Source organism: Mchenga conophoros, linkage group LG14 (assembly GCF_057382185.1).
Source record: "Mchenga conophoros isolate Kocher_MC1m ecotype Shallow Benthic linkage group LG14, M_conophoros_male_GT1.1, whole genome shotgun sequence".
Taxonomy (NCBI): Eukaryota; Metazoa; Chordata; class Actinopteri; order Cichliformes; family Cichlidae; genus Mchenga; species Mchenga conophoros.
Genome location: NC_140539.1, coordinates 31,831,762 through 31,846,278, shown reverse-complemented (window position 1 = coordinate 31,846,278; position 14,517 = coordinate 31,831,762). Strand labels below are relative to the sequence as shown.

General features: G+C 38.5%; 1 protein-coding gene across 2 annotated transcripts in view; it reads right to left on the bottom strand.

Moving 5' to 3' along the window:
* Positions 1–14,517, bottom strand: part of nbeab (neurobeachin b) — a 213,630-nt gene that overhangs the window by 16,108 nt on the left and 183,005 nt on the right. For both annotated transcript variants that reach the window (XM_085243955.1, XM_085243956.1), the window contains exons 44-46: positions 8,008–8,148; positions 6,841–6,960; positions 2,035–2,187 (exon numbers count right to left, since the gene is read on the bottom strand). In XM_085243955.1, coding sequence (XP_085100081.1) covers positions 2,035–2,187; positions 6,841–6,960; positions 8,008–8,148 — 414 coding nt within the window. The remainder of the gene's footprint in view (positions 1–2,034; positions 2,188–6,840; positions 6,961–8,007; positions 8,149–14,517) is intronic.

Genomic DNA, 14,517 nt, shown 5'->3' with positions numbered 1-14,517 from the left:
TCCAAAAAGCAGCTTTTCAGCTCTAAAAACATGATGTTATTTTTAATGTTAATATTTATTGAGAAAATATGCCCATATGTGTACCAATGTATCCACACTGCTGCAAACAGAAGCTATTGTGTTCTTGCTCATTAGGTTTAGCGGGGAGGGGAGCTGTTGAGCTTCTGCAGTAAATGATTCCAGATTAAAGGGAGAGTCGAGTTTATCTGAAGGTAAGAAATGGGTCCGATCTCATTGTCTATTTCTGCTGTTCCCAAAACCTGTTGGGAGTTATGAGTCACGTGTTGATAGGCTATCTGTATTAACTGTGCACACACACAGACAAATATGCAGACATGTCCACACACATGCAGATGAAAAGCACCCCGCACACTGCTAAAGTGATGAGCCCTGGCTTTACAGAAGGTAACACTATAGGACAAACTTGCCCTCAACCTCATCTTTTGGAGACACCACTGGGGTCAGATTGTACAATGTTAGTATTGAGTGATGGGCTTTATAAGATGAGCCATGAATAAGACAAGGAGGCAGATGCATGGGAAGGTTAAAAGGAAGAGTGGGAAATTGATTGATTTGATTTTGTGAGGAAGCAGAAACATTACAAGGAGAAATGTTACATGCGCCATTTGTTTCAGAATGATGGATAAATATGTAAATAGTCTTTATAAAATTGGTCAATATTATAAATAAAACAATAATTATAACACAAAGCTGGTTCTATGAATATATGCATGCAAGAATTCTAGTTGGTGGAAGAGTCGAGGCTGAATTTTTTTTCCTTTCTTCGGGATTCCCTGACCAAACTGCTATTGATTAATCTATGCTGTCTATCAAAGACTGAGTAGTTATTAACTGTACACTGCTGTACTGAATGAATATAATATCTTCCCTGATTTATTATATTTCCTGTTTTACAAAACATGTTTATAGATGTTCATGTATCAATTGTTTTTTAAAAAAAGAGCAACTTTTACATTAGTAAATGCTAATGAGGATCCAGATATCTATATATATATATATAGCAGTGGGGACAGAGCATCTCCTTGGTAGATCCCACACTTGATGGTGACTTGTGCTATGGGCTTGGAGTTGGCCTCTAGTGTTGTACGCCACATCCCCATTGAGTTCCTGATGAAGGCTCTTAGGGTCCCATTGATCTTGTACAATTCTAGGCATTCCAGTATCCAGCTGTGGGGCATTGAGTCATAGGCCTTCTTGTAATCAATCCAGGCAGTGCACAGGTTGGTCAGTCTGGTCTTGCAGTCTCGGCTGATTGTTCTGTCTACCAGTAGCTGGTGTTTTGCGCCTCTGGTATTCTTGCCAATTCCTTTCTGTGTCCCGCTCATGTATTGACCCATGTGCCTGTTCATCTTAGCCGATATGATGCCTGACAGGAGCTTCCATGTAGTACTGAGGCAGGTTATTGGTCGGTAGTTGGAGGGGACCGGTCCCTTCTTGGGGTCCTTGGGGATCAGGACCGTCCGGCCTTCAGTTAGCCATTCCGGGTGTCTCTCGTTAACTAGTCTCTTGCCCACCGATGCCTTCTTGTTCCAGTAGCCCACTTTTCGTCAGGGTGCCCTGGTTCCTCAACACCTGACGCGGACCTTGTTGATCTGGGCGACGTCCGAGCCGGCATGCCTTCATATTTATCTGTCTCGCTCATGTCTGCGGTAGGCTTGCTTAGCATAGGGGACCCTTACTGGATACAGACGCCCCAGGCAGGAATCGAACTTGCGATCCTCTGTTCCAAAGGCGTGTAGTCTAACCACTACGCTATCCAGCTGCTCTCTCTCTCTCTATATATATCTATATCTATATATATATATACATATATATATATACATACACACACATAAATTAATAAAGGCAATAACTCCTAATTTCATTACAAGATGTAAACGGAAAGTATATTCTTTATATTAACAGACACTGGATACAACGTGGAGGATGCAGAGGTGTATGTATGGATAACTGTGGTCAATATAATTATAGTTATAATTATAAAATGTTGTATTTGACATGACTAAACCTTACCATCCTGTTTATCCTAACAAAGTCTTCAGGTTTCTTGGCCCAGGCCGGCAGGTCCACATCACAAATCATGGTTCTGTCTTCTCTCATTCCCAGATGGTAGCCATTGCTGTTGACAAACATCTCCGGGAGGTAGTAGAACTCAGGAATCAGTTCCTGAGGAAGAGAGACATTTCCTTTTTTACAGCTGACTGGTAGGGCAATAATGCTTAATACCATACTCTACACTGTATAATCACTGAAAAATCCAGCCATGTGCAGGAAATCACATATGTAAGGACTGAGCCATAAAAAACAGAGGAAAAAAAAAAGCTCTGTATCCCACTGCGATGAAGTGAGAATTCAAGGGGAAAGGTAACACAAACAAACTAAACAGCAGGCCACGAGAAGGCGGTGAGAGGTGCTAGTCCAGTTATTCCAGGCAAAGGTGTTAGGTGTGTTAAATGAAACGGGAACGGAGTTGGGTTTTTTCCCTTGGTCTTTGGGTTCTTGTGATGGGGTCAGGACCTTGCAGTGGAGGGGAATTCAGCCTGGTAAAGGAGGCCCCTATGTATAGCCTGGTGTGATTCTACACACGGAGAAAGAGGGCAAATATTTACCAGAGGTTCTAGACAAGACTATTCCTAAAGGATTTCTCATGTGTAGAATATCCTAGTGATGTTTCTTCATTTTTAACACAGTAAGTACACATAGCACTACTTGCTGCCATCAGTCTGTAACAACGACGAGTTGATTTTTACAAATAACTGTTATCATATCTATTTAATTAGCCTTAAAATCTACAACAATTCTCACAATTCCATTGTGTTTGCCACCACTCCACTAGTAGATGGTATTTTCACGCTAAAAAAAAATGGAGCAACATTTTAAACCTTTCAAAGAAAATGGAAGAAACAAGCACATCAGGATGAAACAAACACATAACCTGGACCAACTGAAGGTACGTCTGAGGAGAAAGGAAAAGTTTACAAGTAGTTGTACTTATTAACCTTTCCTTTCTTCTCAGACGTAAAAAACTTTCTGTGGCTGAATTACGATGCAAACTTTAATTTTGTCAGCACTACTCAGAAGCAGTGAAAACGAGTAAATCAGACAAATCCTTGTTGCGGGAAACAAGATATTTAGAATGGATAATATGAATTTTACATTTCATGCTTGTGCTACAATACTGGCAACCTTTATAGCACTAGTGCTATAAGCTAACAAAGTTAAGTACAGCCCTGATAATGGACTACAGAGCACTGGAAAATAAATTCAATACACTAGATTTCTTTCTGAAATGCTGTAAGTGCTTCTGTCATTTGTTCTCCAATGCCATGTGGCAAGACGATGCAGGGCAGCCATCTAAGCCTTACTCCCTCAGAGATCAATTATGTCACTAATAGTGTTACATTCTTAGTGGATATCATAGCTCTTCTGAAAAAGAAAGCAACAAATCAGAGAAATCAGAGACTCTATCATAACTCACAAAAGCGCACGAGAAGATCTTCGCTTGGTCTGGAAAACTATTTTGTTTCTCAATGAAAAAAAGCCATTTGTAAAGCTAAGACATCTTACTACTCCTTACTTATAGAGGAAAACAGGAACAACACCAGGTTTCTTTTTCTCAGTATGGCCAGGCTGACAAACACTCTACACTCTACACACTAATTTTAACCAGTAACGACTTCACAAATAGAATTTCAGTAGTTAGGGAAAGTATTCACAGTTGTCCCACCTATGTAGTATTAAGTATGACAACTACAACTGTAGCTATTTACTTAAACTCTGTATCTCCTATTGGTCTTTCATCTTCAATAATTTCTTCCTCCAAACCATCAGCATGTCTATTAGACCCCATTCCTATAAGGCTGTTCAAAGAAGTCTTAATCAGATTTACTCCATCTCCCTATTTTCTCTTTTTTTCTTCTCTCTTTCATCTCACTCACCAGTTGCAGCAGATGGCTTCCCCACCCTGAGCCTGGTTCTGCCAGAGCTTTCTTCCTGTAAAAAGCAAGTTCTTCCTTTCCACCACCGCAAAGTCCTTGGTCAAAGGAGGTTTTCTCTAGAGTACTGCAGAGTATTCACCTTGCAGTATAAAGCACCTGGAATTGACTGTTCTTCTGAATGGGCACTATATGAATAAAGATTAATTGAATTGAAGTGAGTCATGTATACTTTACTTCTGACTATTACCCAAAGCACATTATGTGTATTGGGATAGAGTTTTTATGCCAGTCAGCCTTTTATATATTTATAAATGAAAGAGACCTTACTTGAGCCACCATACATAACAAAAAAAGGCATAGAAATGCTGCAAAGACTGTCTTGGAAAGTCACAAAAATATCAGCTTGTAAAAAGCTTTTCTTTTTATTATTTATTGATGACATAGTTATAGCATTATTAGATTAAATAATGACCTGTGGCAAACAATCCATAAAGTACTGCATGTGCTGGATAGGTAAACGCAAAAAAAATAAATAAATAAATGCTGACTTAAAAGTAAATTGGTATTTTGCAGTTCCCACTGTGACCCAGTTCTGATCACTCTAAATGGCTAAGTGAGTCAAGCATTTGCACAGCCAGGCATATGCACACAAGGAATGTAGATCCTCCACTCTGTCCTCATTAAAGACATGTACAAAAGACAAGTTAATGTCTACCTTTTAGCGTGAGAAAATAAAGCAGGGTACAAGTACCTTAACTCTTTGTATTTGGCTTGTTTTATGAATGCAGTGTTTGTCAGATTCAGTGGTCCTATGGAGTTTTATATTGCCTATGGGATACATAACGTGCTGGGCTTTCAGGCAGCCATAAATCACTGGGTTTTGAGAGAACGAGTTAGCATGACATGGTACAGGCCAATAACCCTGCTGGTCTGCTGTTGGTCACATTTCACCCTCTGCACACGACAGGGAAGGGAGTAAAGTAGCCATTCCTCTCTGCTTCCTCCTGTCTCTCACATACACACAGCCACACTTTCCCTCCTCTTTTTCATTTGTAAACTTCCTGCCGTAACTCACCACCAAGCCGTTAAAACTGCCAGCTCCGTTTTCAAGCCACCCTCCCATGGCAGCCATTAATTCTGCAACAGCATTGTAATGGGCTAACAAGTCAATCACACAAGCCTCCGTTGCTTTATACTGTGTCACCTTAATGACATGTTCGTCAAAATCTGTCACCAACGGAGTGCTGCTGGATTCTTTCAGACAACATGGTGGCAGTTCTCTCTGTGTGCATGAAGACGAACGTGTAGATTTGTGTCCAATACCTCCAAGAAAAATCTCCTCGTCTTTGCCCATAGGTGGCTGTGCCAGCTAAACATAACTACATCAGTGCACACCGAAATAAATGAGAAGTATGGATGCACATTAACATTAATGATGGGGTGGTCAGGGAGGTGATGGCTTGGTCGGTGAAGGGTTGTTTCCATTTGACTTGCTCTTTTAGGAGGTCATCCCCATCAGGGGTTCAGACTGCCTTGGTCTTGTTGTCATTACTGCTGGAGGAGGTTGGGGTTAATGAAGGAGAGACCCTGGTAAAAAACAAGCTCCCTTTAAATTAGAGGCTCAGTGGGCCGGCTTGGTGTACTGGGCTGAAATGACCTTAACCCTGTACTCTCTGCTGGGTCTGGGAATGGCATTTTTGTGTCTGTTTGGCATGCATGGAGACCTGTTTCTGTGACTGCCAGACAAACAGCCTATCCTTTTCAAAAGAAGGACTATGCTGAGCAATGTTGTTAACACAGGTATGCGGACCAAAATTACACATTTAAAAAGACAATTTCAATAGTTTGGAAGCTAAATCGTTTTTTAAAAGATTACAGCAAATAATAACGTTAAATTTCCTGATAGTTTATCATGTTGCACTATGACTAATTCATACAAGCTCTTGCACAATATTTTCCTTCTACTAATGCATTATGAAATACTGGTAGCAATCCTGTAGTTTCACGCACAGTCCAGCAGCTCTCCTAATAGATCACTGGCAATGCTATGTGTGTAAAAAGAAATGCATGCAGACATACAAGTAGTTGAAAGTAGACTGTATTTGTTAACAGGGTGGCGTTTGACTATTCAGTTGTTCACTGGTTTGCAGCTTTCTACCTCTGCCTCACATGGATTGCTAGCTGCTCTCCCCCACATTCTGGCAAGTAAAAGCTCTGTCTGTACATAAAAGACTACATTTTAAATAGCTTTTGTCATTAATGCTTTATTAATTGCCTGCGGCAACACTACCCGATGCAGGGTGTGCTGGAAATATATGACACTTTGAGGTCAGTGTGTATCCCTGCTGCGTGTTATGCAGTGGGCAAAACGGAGACAAATCAGCAGGGTTCAGCGTTTTCGATGACTGCTCTGTGGATTTGCGGAGAGATGGTTTTGTTTTTCTCTCAGATGCAGACTTTGTTCAAAAGCAGGATTGCTCTACCTCTGAGATAGTTTGCTCTCTGCATGAGATAAATCAAATGTGCATAGGGTATTCCCGTGCACTACAGCTCTTTGAGATTCACTGTTTGGAAGAGGCATTTATAATTGATGGTATATATTTTTACAGTGGTTTTGAGGCACAGAAAGGAGGAGAGCATATGAAAAAAAAGGCTTGGTTTGGTATTTTGCAAAATATATAGATGTATGCTATATTACTATAATTTTGCATTGACTTGTGCAATAAATTCTTTTCAACCATCTTTGCTGTAAGAATTGCCTTTCGAAGACCCACAAGTCCACAACACAAGCTTTAAAAAGGAAACTAGCAAGGAATCAAATGTATATCAATTGTATTTATAGATACAGATGTTTTAGTATATCCTTTGTTGTGATTCTCACCTTTACATCTGAGGTGTCCCTCTGACAGTTTCTCCAGGATCGGGAAATGCCTGAAAACGTGCGGTCGGGGTGATCGAATTTGTTGTTGTTTGCACTGAGGAAGAACATGGTGAAGGGCTCCTATAAGGAAAGACATGTATTCATCACAAAAGTCAAATATCTCAACCCAGATTTAAAGTCCTGATCATTATTTTCTCACCCTCTTGACATCTAATTTGATTGCACCTGTCAAAATCTGAGAATTTAAAATATTTTTTCAACCTTGAGGATTAAATTTTAAATGCACGGGAATAGCCTGAATTTTCTGTATTATTCATTGTTATTTTTTCTGTAGCAGAGATCCTTCTTTCATTGTATCCAAGCCTGAGGGAAAATTAATTAGTGCTCTTCCTGAGTACAGTAAGCCATAATGATAATTGGCTCAAATTTGGTTTTCTTAGACTGAGATGGCAACCATTGCCGGTTGGAGCGGAAGGATCACTCACCAGAGGAAGAAAGAGATTGTGAGAACAAACCCAGTGAGGCCAATCTAACTGCTGTCAAGGGAGCTCCCTCAGTTCATCGGCCTCTTTCTACTAATGACGAGGGGAGGGGGAGAAATACAGTACAAATTCCTCATAAAGCGCCTTCAAATTAGTAAGATTTTTTAAAATCACATGTGCAGCAACTCAAAGAAGTGTTGGAGGTTAGAAGAGCCTTTTTTGTTGGGAACAGACTGGAAGTACATGTTCTTCCTCCTCCTCTTCTAGAGTAAATGAGGACAGTGCTCAGTAACCTTGATGGACATGTCTCCAGCGCTCACTGGGTTGCCTGAAACACATAAACCTGTCACAGCAGCCTCTGTAAATCATTACCCAGCCACTCTTTATTTAGTTCACATATGCTGGTTTACTGGCCTGTGAAATGTGTTTTCTGAGCGCCATTGGTCTAACTCAGGCCCAATCAAATTGAGATGTCGAGCTGCTTCCTGTGCAGAAGCCAACAGACCTCAAAGAAACAGCATCATCAAGTCTGACAAGTGACAATCAACTAATGCAGACAAAAAATGAAAAACTCTCTGAGGTCTGGGTTTGACTTCATTCCTATTCACATACTTGACTAATTCGGGGATTTTGCACATAGTACAATAATAAGAGGGAGGGTAGCTGCAGGAGAGGTTTTACTCACAATTCTGACAAGCCAGTGCAGGGTGGTGGCAGCTGTGGAGTAGTGGGTGTTGTAATGACAAGGTGGTGTCTGGTCATCTTCCCATGACTCATAACGTTCAGTGAAGAATGCTGCACGCTTTGGGTTCAGGGCACCAATAGGCTGAAAAGGAAATGAGGACAAAACAGGCTTAGTTGTGGCAATTATCGATTTTCTTGTATTCCGTTTCCACTTAAAAGCCTTTATAAAGATGTACTACATATGCTTTGTACAGTCATGTGAAAAAGTTGGTTCACCGTCTTTCAGCTGTAAGGTTTTTACACTATCAGGGGAAAACAAATCTGGCTTTACCGGGTTCTAAAATGATTTCAATACAATCTCAGATTAACAAAAACACGATATTTCACACTGTGTTGTTTCTTACTTAACAAAAAACAAAGCCAAATCCAGTGCCCCCCATTAATTTTCTGTGTTGCTTTATAAGTCTCTTGTATCACAGTGGAGGAATCTTGGCTCACCCTTTATTCACGATATAAAGTTAATTGAAGTTTGCAGGCATTTGTTCATGCACGACTCCCTTAAAGTCCCACAGCATTTCAATCAGGTTCATCTGCTTGATTGATTTCACTTTTTTCCTCCCATTCTGTTGTAAATTTGATTGTATGCTTGGGATGCTAGTGAAGCAGCAAGGGTTTACTTGGTTTCTCATATTTTCTCCTGCAGTTATGCACTTTGGCTTAGTTTTTGTTAATGAGTGACAATGGGTAATATTTCATGTGTTGTTTTTGATCTGAGGTTGTATTTACCTAAATTTTAAGAACCAAGAAAAAACAAATATTTTTATTATGTATTGATATATAAAATCTTAGAATTGAACAATGGTGTACTTACATGTCTGCAAGTCTCATGTTTTGTAAGGCAAACAAACCTTAGAGTTGGTCCTTTTATAAATTTTAATTGACCCTAAAGTCTTAAAGTGTGTTGAGGATTATTTGTCCAGTGCACTGAATTTAAAAGTTTGTGGGGGGTTTTTTCTCTTTGTTTCTTTCCCTACTGTGAACAAGTAGGATGTCACATGATGTAAAGATAAATGTGTCATCATGTCTTTTGTTGATGCCTTCCTTCTTAAGAGTTTCTGACATTTCTGGTTATTTTAAAAATAGAAGACAATGCAAAAGCTTTTTTTTAACAAATGATATTCAATCAATGAATATATCAAAGTAAAGAGAGCCAAATAAAATCCTATTTTTCTATGAATACAACAACAACTACAGTATAGAGTTGAAATAACCAGACATAGTGGTATAGTCACTTCATGTCATAGTGGCATAGATTTATGCCACTATGACATGAAGCTGTCATAGTGGCATAAATCTCAGTAATGAACCTCCGTATATCCTTAAGGGTCAAATGTACAGGTTCAGTGTCTCTGCAGAATTTAGTATGCTGTGAGACAACTTAGTCATTCATTATCTTCTTGTTCAAAATATTCACCAAGCACAGTCAAAATAGACAAAAGCTGCAAATAGCTTATTATTCAAATTCAAAACTGAATAAAAGAAAAAAATCAGTACTACCAGTATTCATGATAATAACAATTCTACTGTTCTAACTATAAGCACTCAAATTGAAGTTTAAGCAAGGCTATGTTGTAGTTACTGGTGCTTGCTGTTTTTAAACTGGGCTAGGTTTGCATTTAAGAAAAAAAAAATACAGAAATTTCAGTGACTATTTGTTTCAGTGAGGACTGTGCTGCAGAATTTTAAGAATATTCGTAAATAAAATGAAAGATTTAAAAAAAAACTAAGTCATTTTATTCTAACATAAATATTCTGTATTTATATGTTATTCGTTACTGTATACCTGCATGAGTATTTGATATTGCTTTGTTGTTACCACATTCTCATCACAACCACGTTTATTAGCCTGACTTGTAACCACCTGCTTGGCCTGCTAAAGAGCTGGAAATAACAGCTTTTGGCATTTTCTGCAACACTTAACTATAAAGCAGTTCCTTTGAAAAAAATCTCCATAAGATCTAAGGAGACATTTTGAATTTGGCTTATGGTTATCTCACATAACAGAAAGTTATGGGTCCGTATATCAGAGACAGACACAAAAATCATGAACTCATCATTCCCATTATACAGTGTCAACTTAGATCTCATGTTTTTTCAAAAGAAAACTATCTTCTCTGTGAAATAAAAAAAACTAAACATGAGTTCCACTTGATCCGGGGCAACAAGACTAGTCAGTCCTGTGTTGTTTTGCATGCATAATTTCTAAATATTACAGCACGTCTCATGAGTCATCTCCAATCTAAATTAAATTTTTATGTACAAGCAAATCTATGGTGGTCATGCAAAGGTTATAGAAAACAACAATGCTGTATAAGTCTGGGAAAAAAAAGCATAGAAAATTCATATTTTTGTACATTCCTAAAAGGCACTTTCTTAACTTTGTAGCCCTCACTATTTGGCTCATCATTGCAGTTTGTAAAAACTATAGTGCATGGGAAAACAACATGTGAAGCACACTAATTCCTGCATGGGGATATGGATGATTTGCTTACCTATGATATCAAAATAGTGAGAGTAACATTATAGTCCAAACATTTTTTATTTTTATGGGATTTTTTGCAGTTTTAAAGTAATGAATCCTACTTCACTTATCCTCATAGGAACATCTCAAGCATCTCATGTCAATTAGTTCTCTGTTCTTACTTAAATTAAGAACAAATTAAATGTGTAAATTAAATGTTGCAATAGCTGAAGAATAACTGGACAGAATTAATGTAAAGAAAGCTGCAGAATCTTGGAAGGTACCAGTTGGGACATTTGTAGTAATACTGGGTGGGAAGCGGTGGAAAGTTCAGGGCAGACATGGAGCTTTACTCTGGCAATTGTCTGTCAGAGCCTGTTATTCTTCTGAACCCTTAAAGTAACTGTTGCGCTGTCTTCTGTCTAAAATTTAAATAGGCATGTTGGCAGGGGTTAGCAGGATGGTGCGTTAAGGATGGAGGGAAGAGATATGTGTGTCTCCTACTAAAACGCTGTGGCTAATCCATGTGGATTAACCCTAGCTGACCTTATTTACACCCAACACACCCATCATGGCAAGCACTTTACTCTGAACTGCTATTCTTGGCTTTAACACAGTGGGGGAGCTAATATTTATTGGGGTGGCCACTCTGATGCTAGTACTTACACATTTGGGTGGCACAGAAAATGAAGTTTTCCTGTATTGTAAATCACTGTAATCAAATATTATATTTGTTGGTCACTTGATCTGAGAATTTGCTTACATAGGCATGCTGCATTTTAGTAGCACATGATAAAGACCAATGTGGACATTGTTAAAAACTGCTATAACAATAGTAGCTACTGAATCGCAATTTCTGTGCATGTGCCCTTTATGGGCTATGTGCATGTGTGGGGTGGTCACCCTTTAAAACTCCACCTGGGTCAGCAATCCTTTGTGCTTTAACACATAGCTGTTTTTAGTACCAGGAAAATACAGTGAAATCTAATAATGCAACACTGTGTTATATTACTGGAGGCTTAGACATTGAGGTAAGCCACAGGCATGGTTTTAAAAGTGTACAATACACACTCTTAAAATTATCAACTGAAGGAAACTGGAGATCAGTTTTTCAGAGGAAAAAAATGATCTTAAAAAACCCCCAGTATGGCTAGTATTTTTAGCAGAAAAGTTTGCTCATTATTAAAAATACTCCCCATAATATGCGCACAAAAAACAAGCAGAAATGATTGAAACGTCACAGCTTTGCATTTAAAAAAAAAACCTGCTGCCTAATTATTTAGACCCCATAAATAATCACTGCTATATATATATTTTACATCTATCCAATTATTTCCACTGTTGGGCAAAATCTTAGAGGGTTTTTTTTTTTTTTTTTTTTAACCACAGCCTTAGCAATAACTTCAATATTAAACTGACACCATCACTGGGTTTTAGCCCTTTGGCAGCTGTTTCATTTTTATGTGTTTTAAGGCAACAGAATTACTCCCATTAAACATACATTTAGTGGTGAATAAATTGCTTTCTCTGCCTTTTCAATCACCTCATCCAATATGAGAGCCTTAGAAGCATATTGGCAGTCAATATTAATATACTCAGTACCACTGAATCAGTTGCACAGGGGGAAGGGTGACTGGTAATGTAATCAATGGCAGCTTTTCTACCTGGAAGCTGCAGCTCAGAGGTCAGAAGAAATAAAATAAAAGCAGTTTGAGGCTTATGTCTATTCTAACGTTATTAAAAACTGCACTGTTATTGTTTTAGCTGGGTGCAGTCAGTATGAAATCTCAATATGGGAGACTCTCTTGCTCACTACCATCGTATCTGCGTGTGGTGCACTGCACATTCCTGAAGCTCTAAGTCAAAACTAAATGCAGTCTCTTTTTACTTTTTTCAGTCCTTTCTTAAAATCTAATGGCAGTCCACATCAGTGTTAGCACAATTGAATAGACTGAAAGAGAAGTTTATTGAGATCTGCGCAGATTTATGGGGTGATAATAGCCTTGCATGTGACGTCTTGGCCCAGCTGGATTGGGGTGTAAGCCACAAGACGTCTCACACTCTGTAAAAGCACTGCTAGTGTGACTAATGCAGGTTAGAGCTGTATAAAAGATCCAGGTAAATACATGTGACAGGGGGAGAAAAGTGAAGAAAAGACAGCTGAAGGTACTAATGAGAATAAAGAGGAATGCCAAACTGGCAATAGTGGTAAGTTTATAAAAAGGCTTACTTGCTCAGCTTAATATTATGGTACCAAAGAGAAAGCTGGAAAATTTACTAAAATGTGTTGAAATGAGAGAATAGGTGACATATTTTGATGAAAGATTATAACAATTAACTACACTAAGATTTATAATTTGGGTACATTCAAAGTGCCTCTGTACTGTGATTCACAGCTACCAAGACTTCTACCTAAACTAACAGAAACTGGAGCACCAAATTGCAGGGAAGAGATCCAAACACGCCTTAATTGACAAAGTATTTCCTGTTAATTCTTCTGTGTGGCTCTACATTCATTTAAAAGAAAAAAAAAATCCACAGCTAAACACCTTCCAACGTGTTTAGCTGTGCAAGCATAAATGGAATGAGGCATTTTCTATGTCATTTGTAATGTAGTGCAGAAGTGCTTTTTATTTCACTTTCCAGAAAACATGTGAGGATAACTAAACAAACACACTACATGGGAAACCCACAAGACCCAGGTCCCTGAAGAAAAGGGTTTTTCACACATTTGTTAAAGGGTGATTGTTCAAAACTGCACAAGTCAAGGTTGTTATATAGCTAGTACAAACCAAAAATATGAGCTATGAAGCTGACAAATACCAAACTGGGCGTGTCTCACATGATGATATAGTTGTAAACATACTATCATGAAAACTTTTTGCCCCCTTCTTGACCTGAGTAAATACAAAATATAGCTTGTAAGTGATGATTTCATTTATTAAGGGAAAAAGACTATCCAAACCTACCTGGCCCTAAGTAAAAAAAAGTACTTGCCCCCTAAACCTAAAAACGGTTTGCCAACTTTGCCAGCAAGGACTGCAATCACGCTTTCGTGATAACTGGCAAAAATTCTTTCACATCATTGTGGAAGGATTTTGGTCCACTCTTCTTTCCAGAATTGTTTAAATTCAGTCACACTGGAGGGTTTTCGAGCATAAATGGCCCATTTAATGTAATGCCAAAGCATCTCAATCTGATTTCAGTGTACACTTTGACGAGATCATTCCAGAATCTTATATTTGATCTTTTTGAGCCATTTAGAGGTGGACTGTTCTGTTTCGCATCATTGTCCTGCTGCATAATTCAAATGCAATTGAGCTTCAGAACACAAATGGATGGCCAGGCATTCTTCTTCAGGATTTTCTACTTGAGAGCAGAATTCCTCATCATTCCGTCAGTTACAGCAAGTTGTCCATCTCCTGAAGGAGCAATGCATCTGCAGAACATCACACAACCACCATCCTGTTCGATTGCTGGTATGATGGGGTTTTTTTTACGGACAAGGGGGTAATTGCTTCTTCAAATAGGGCCAGGTAGTTTTAGATAGCTTTTTTCCCTTCATTGAAAGAATCTTTAAAAAGTACATTTTGCATTTATCCAATGGTATCGTTATTCAGTGTTAAAATCCAGTCGATAATCTGAAACATGTAAGACAAATACGCAAAAAAGTAAATAAACTCGGTAAATAAATTCAAAGTATAGTTGTTGAACAGTGGTCCGTGTGTAGACTGCATATTAGGGTAACAAAAGCAATGGTCACCTATTTGTAAAGATGAGGTTGTAAACTGAAATCTTATATTCATGCTTAATAAACTCACTTTATTACTCCAAAATCAGCACCACACTGTAGAGTATTATGATTCACCATCTTAAAGAATCATGAGCACATGTCTGGTTGTACCAAAATCCAACTGCAGCTACAATTAGATGATTATTAACAGAGTAAATCTGTACACTAATTGAAAGAAACGTTTGTCTAATTAGTTC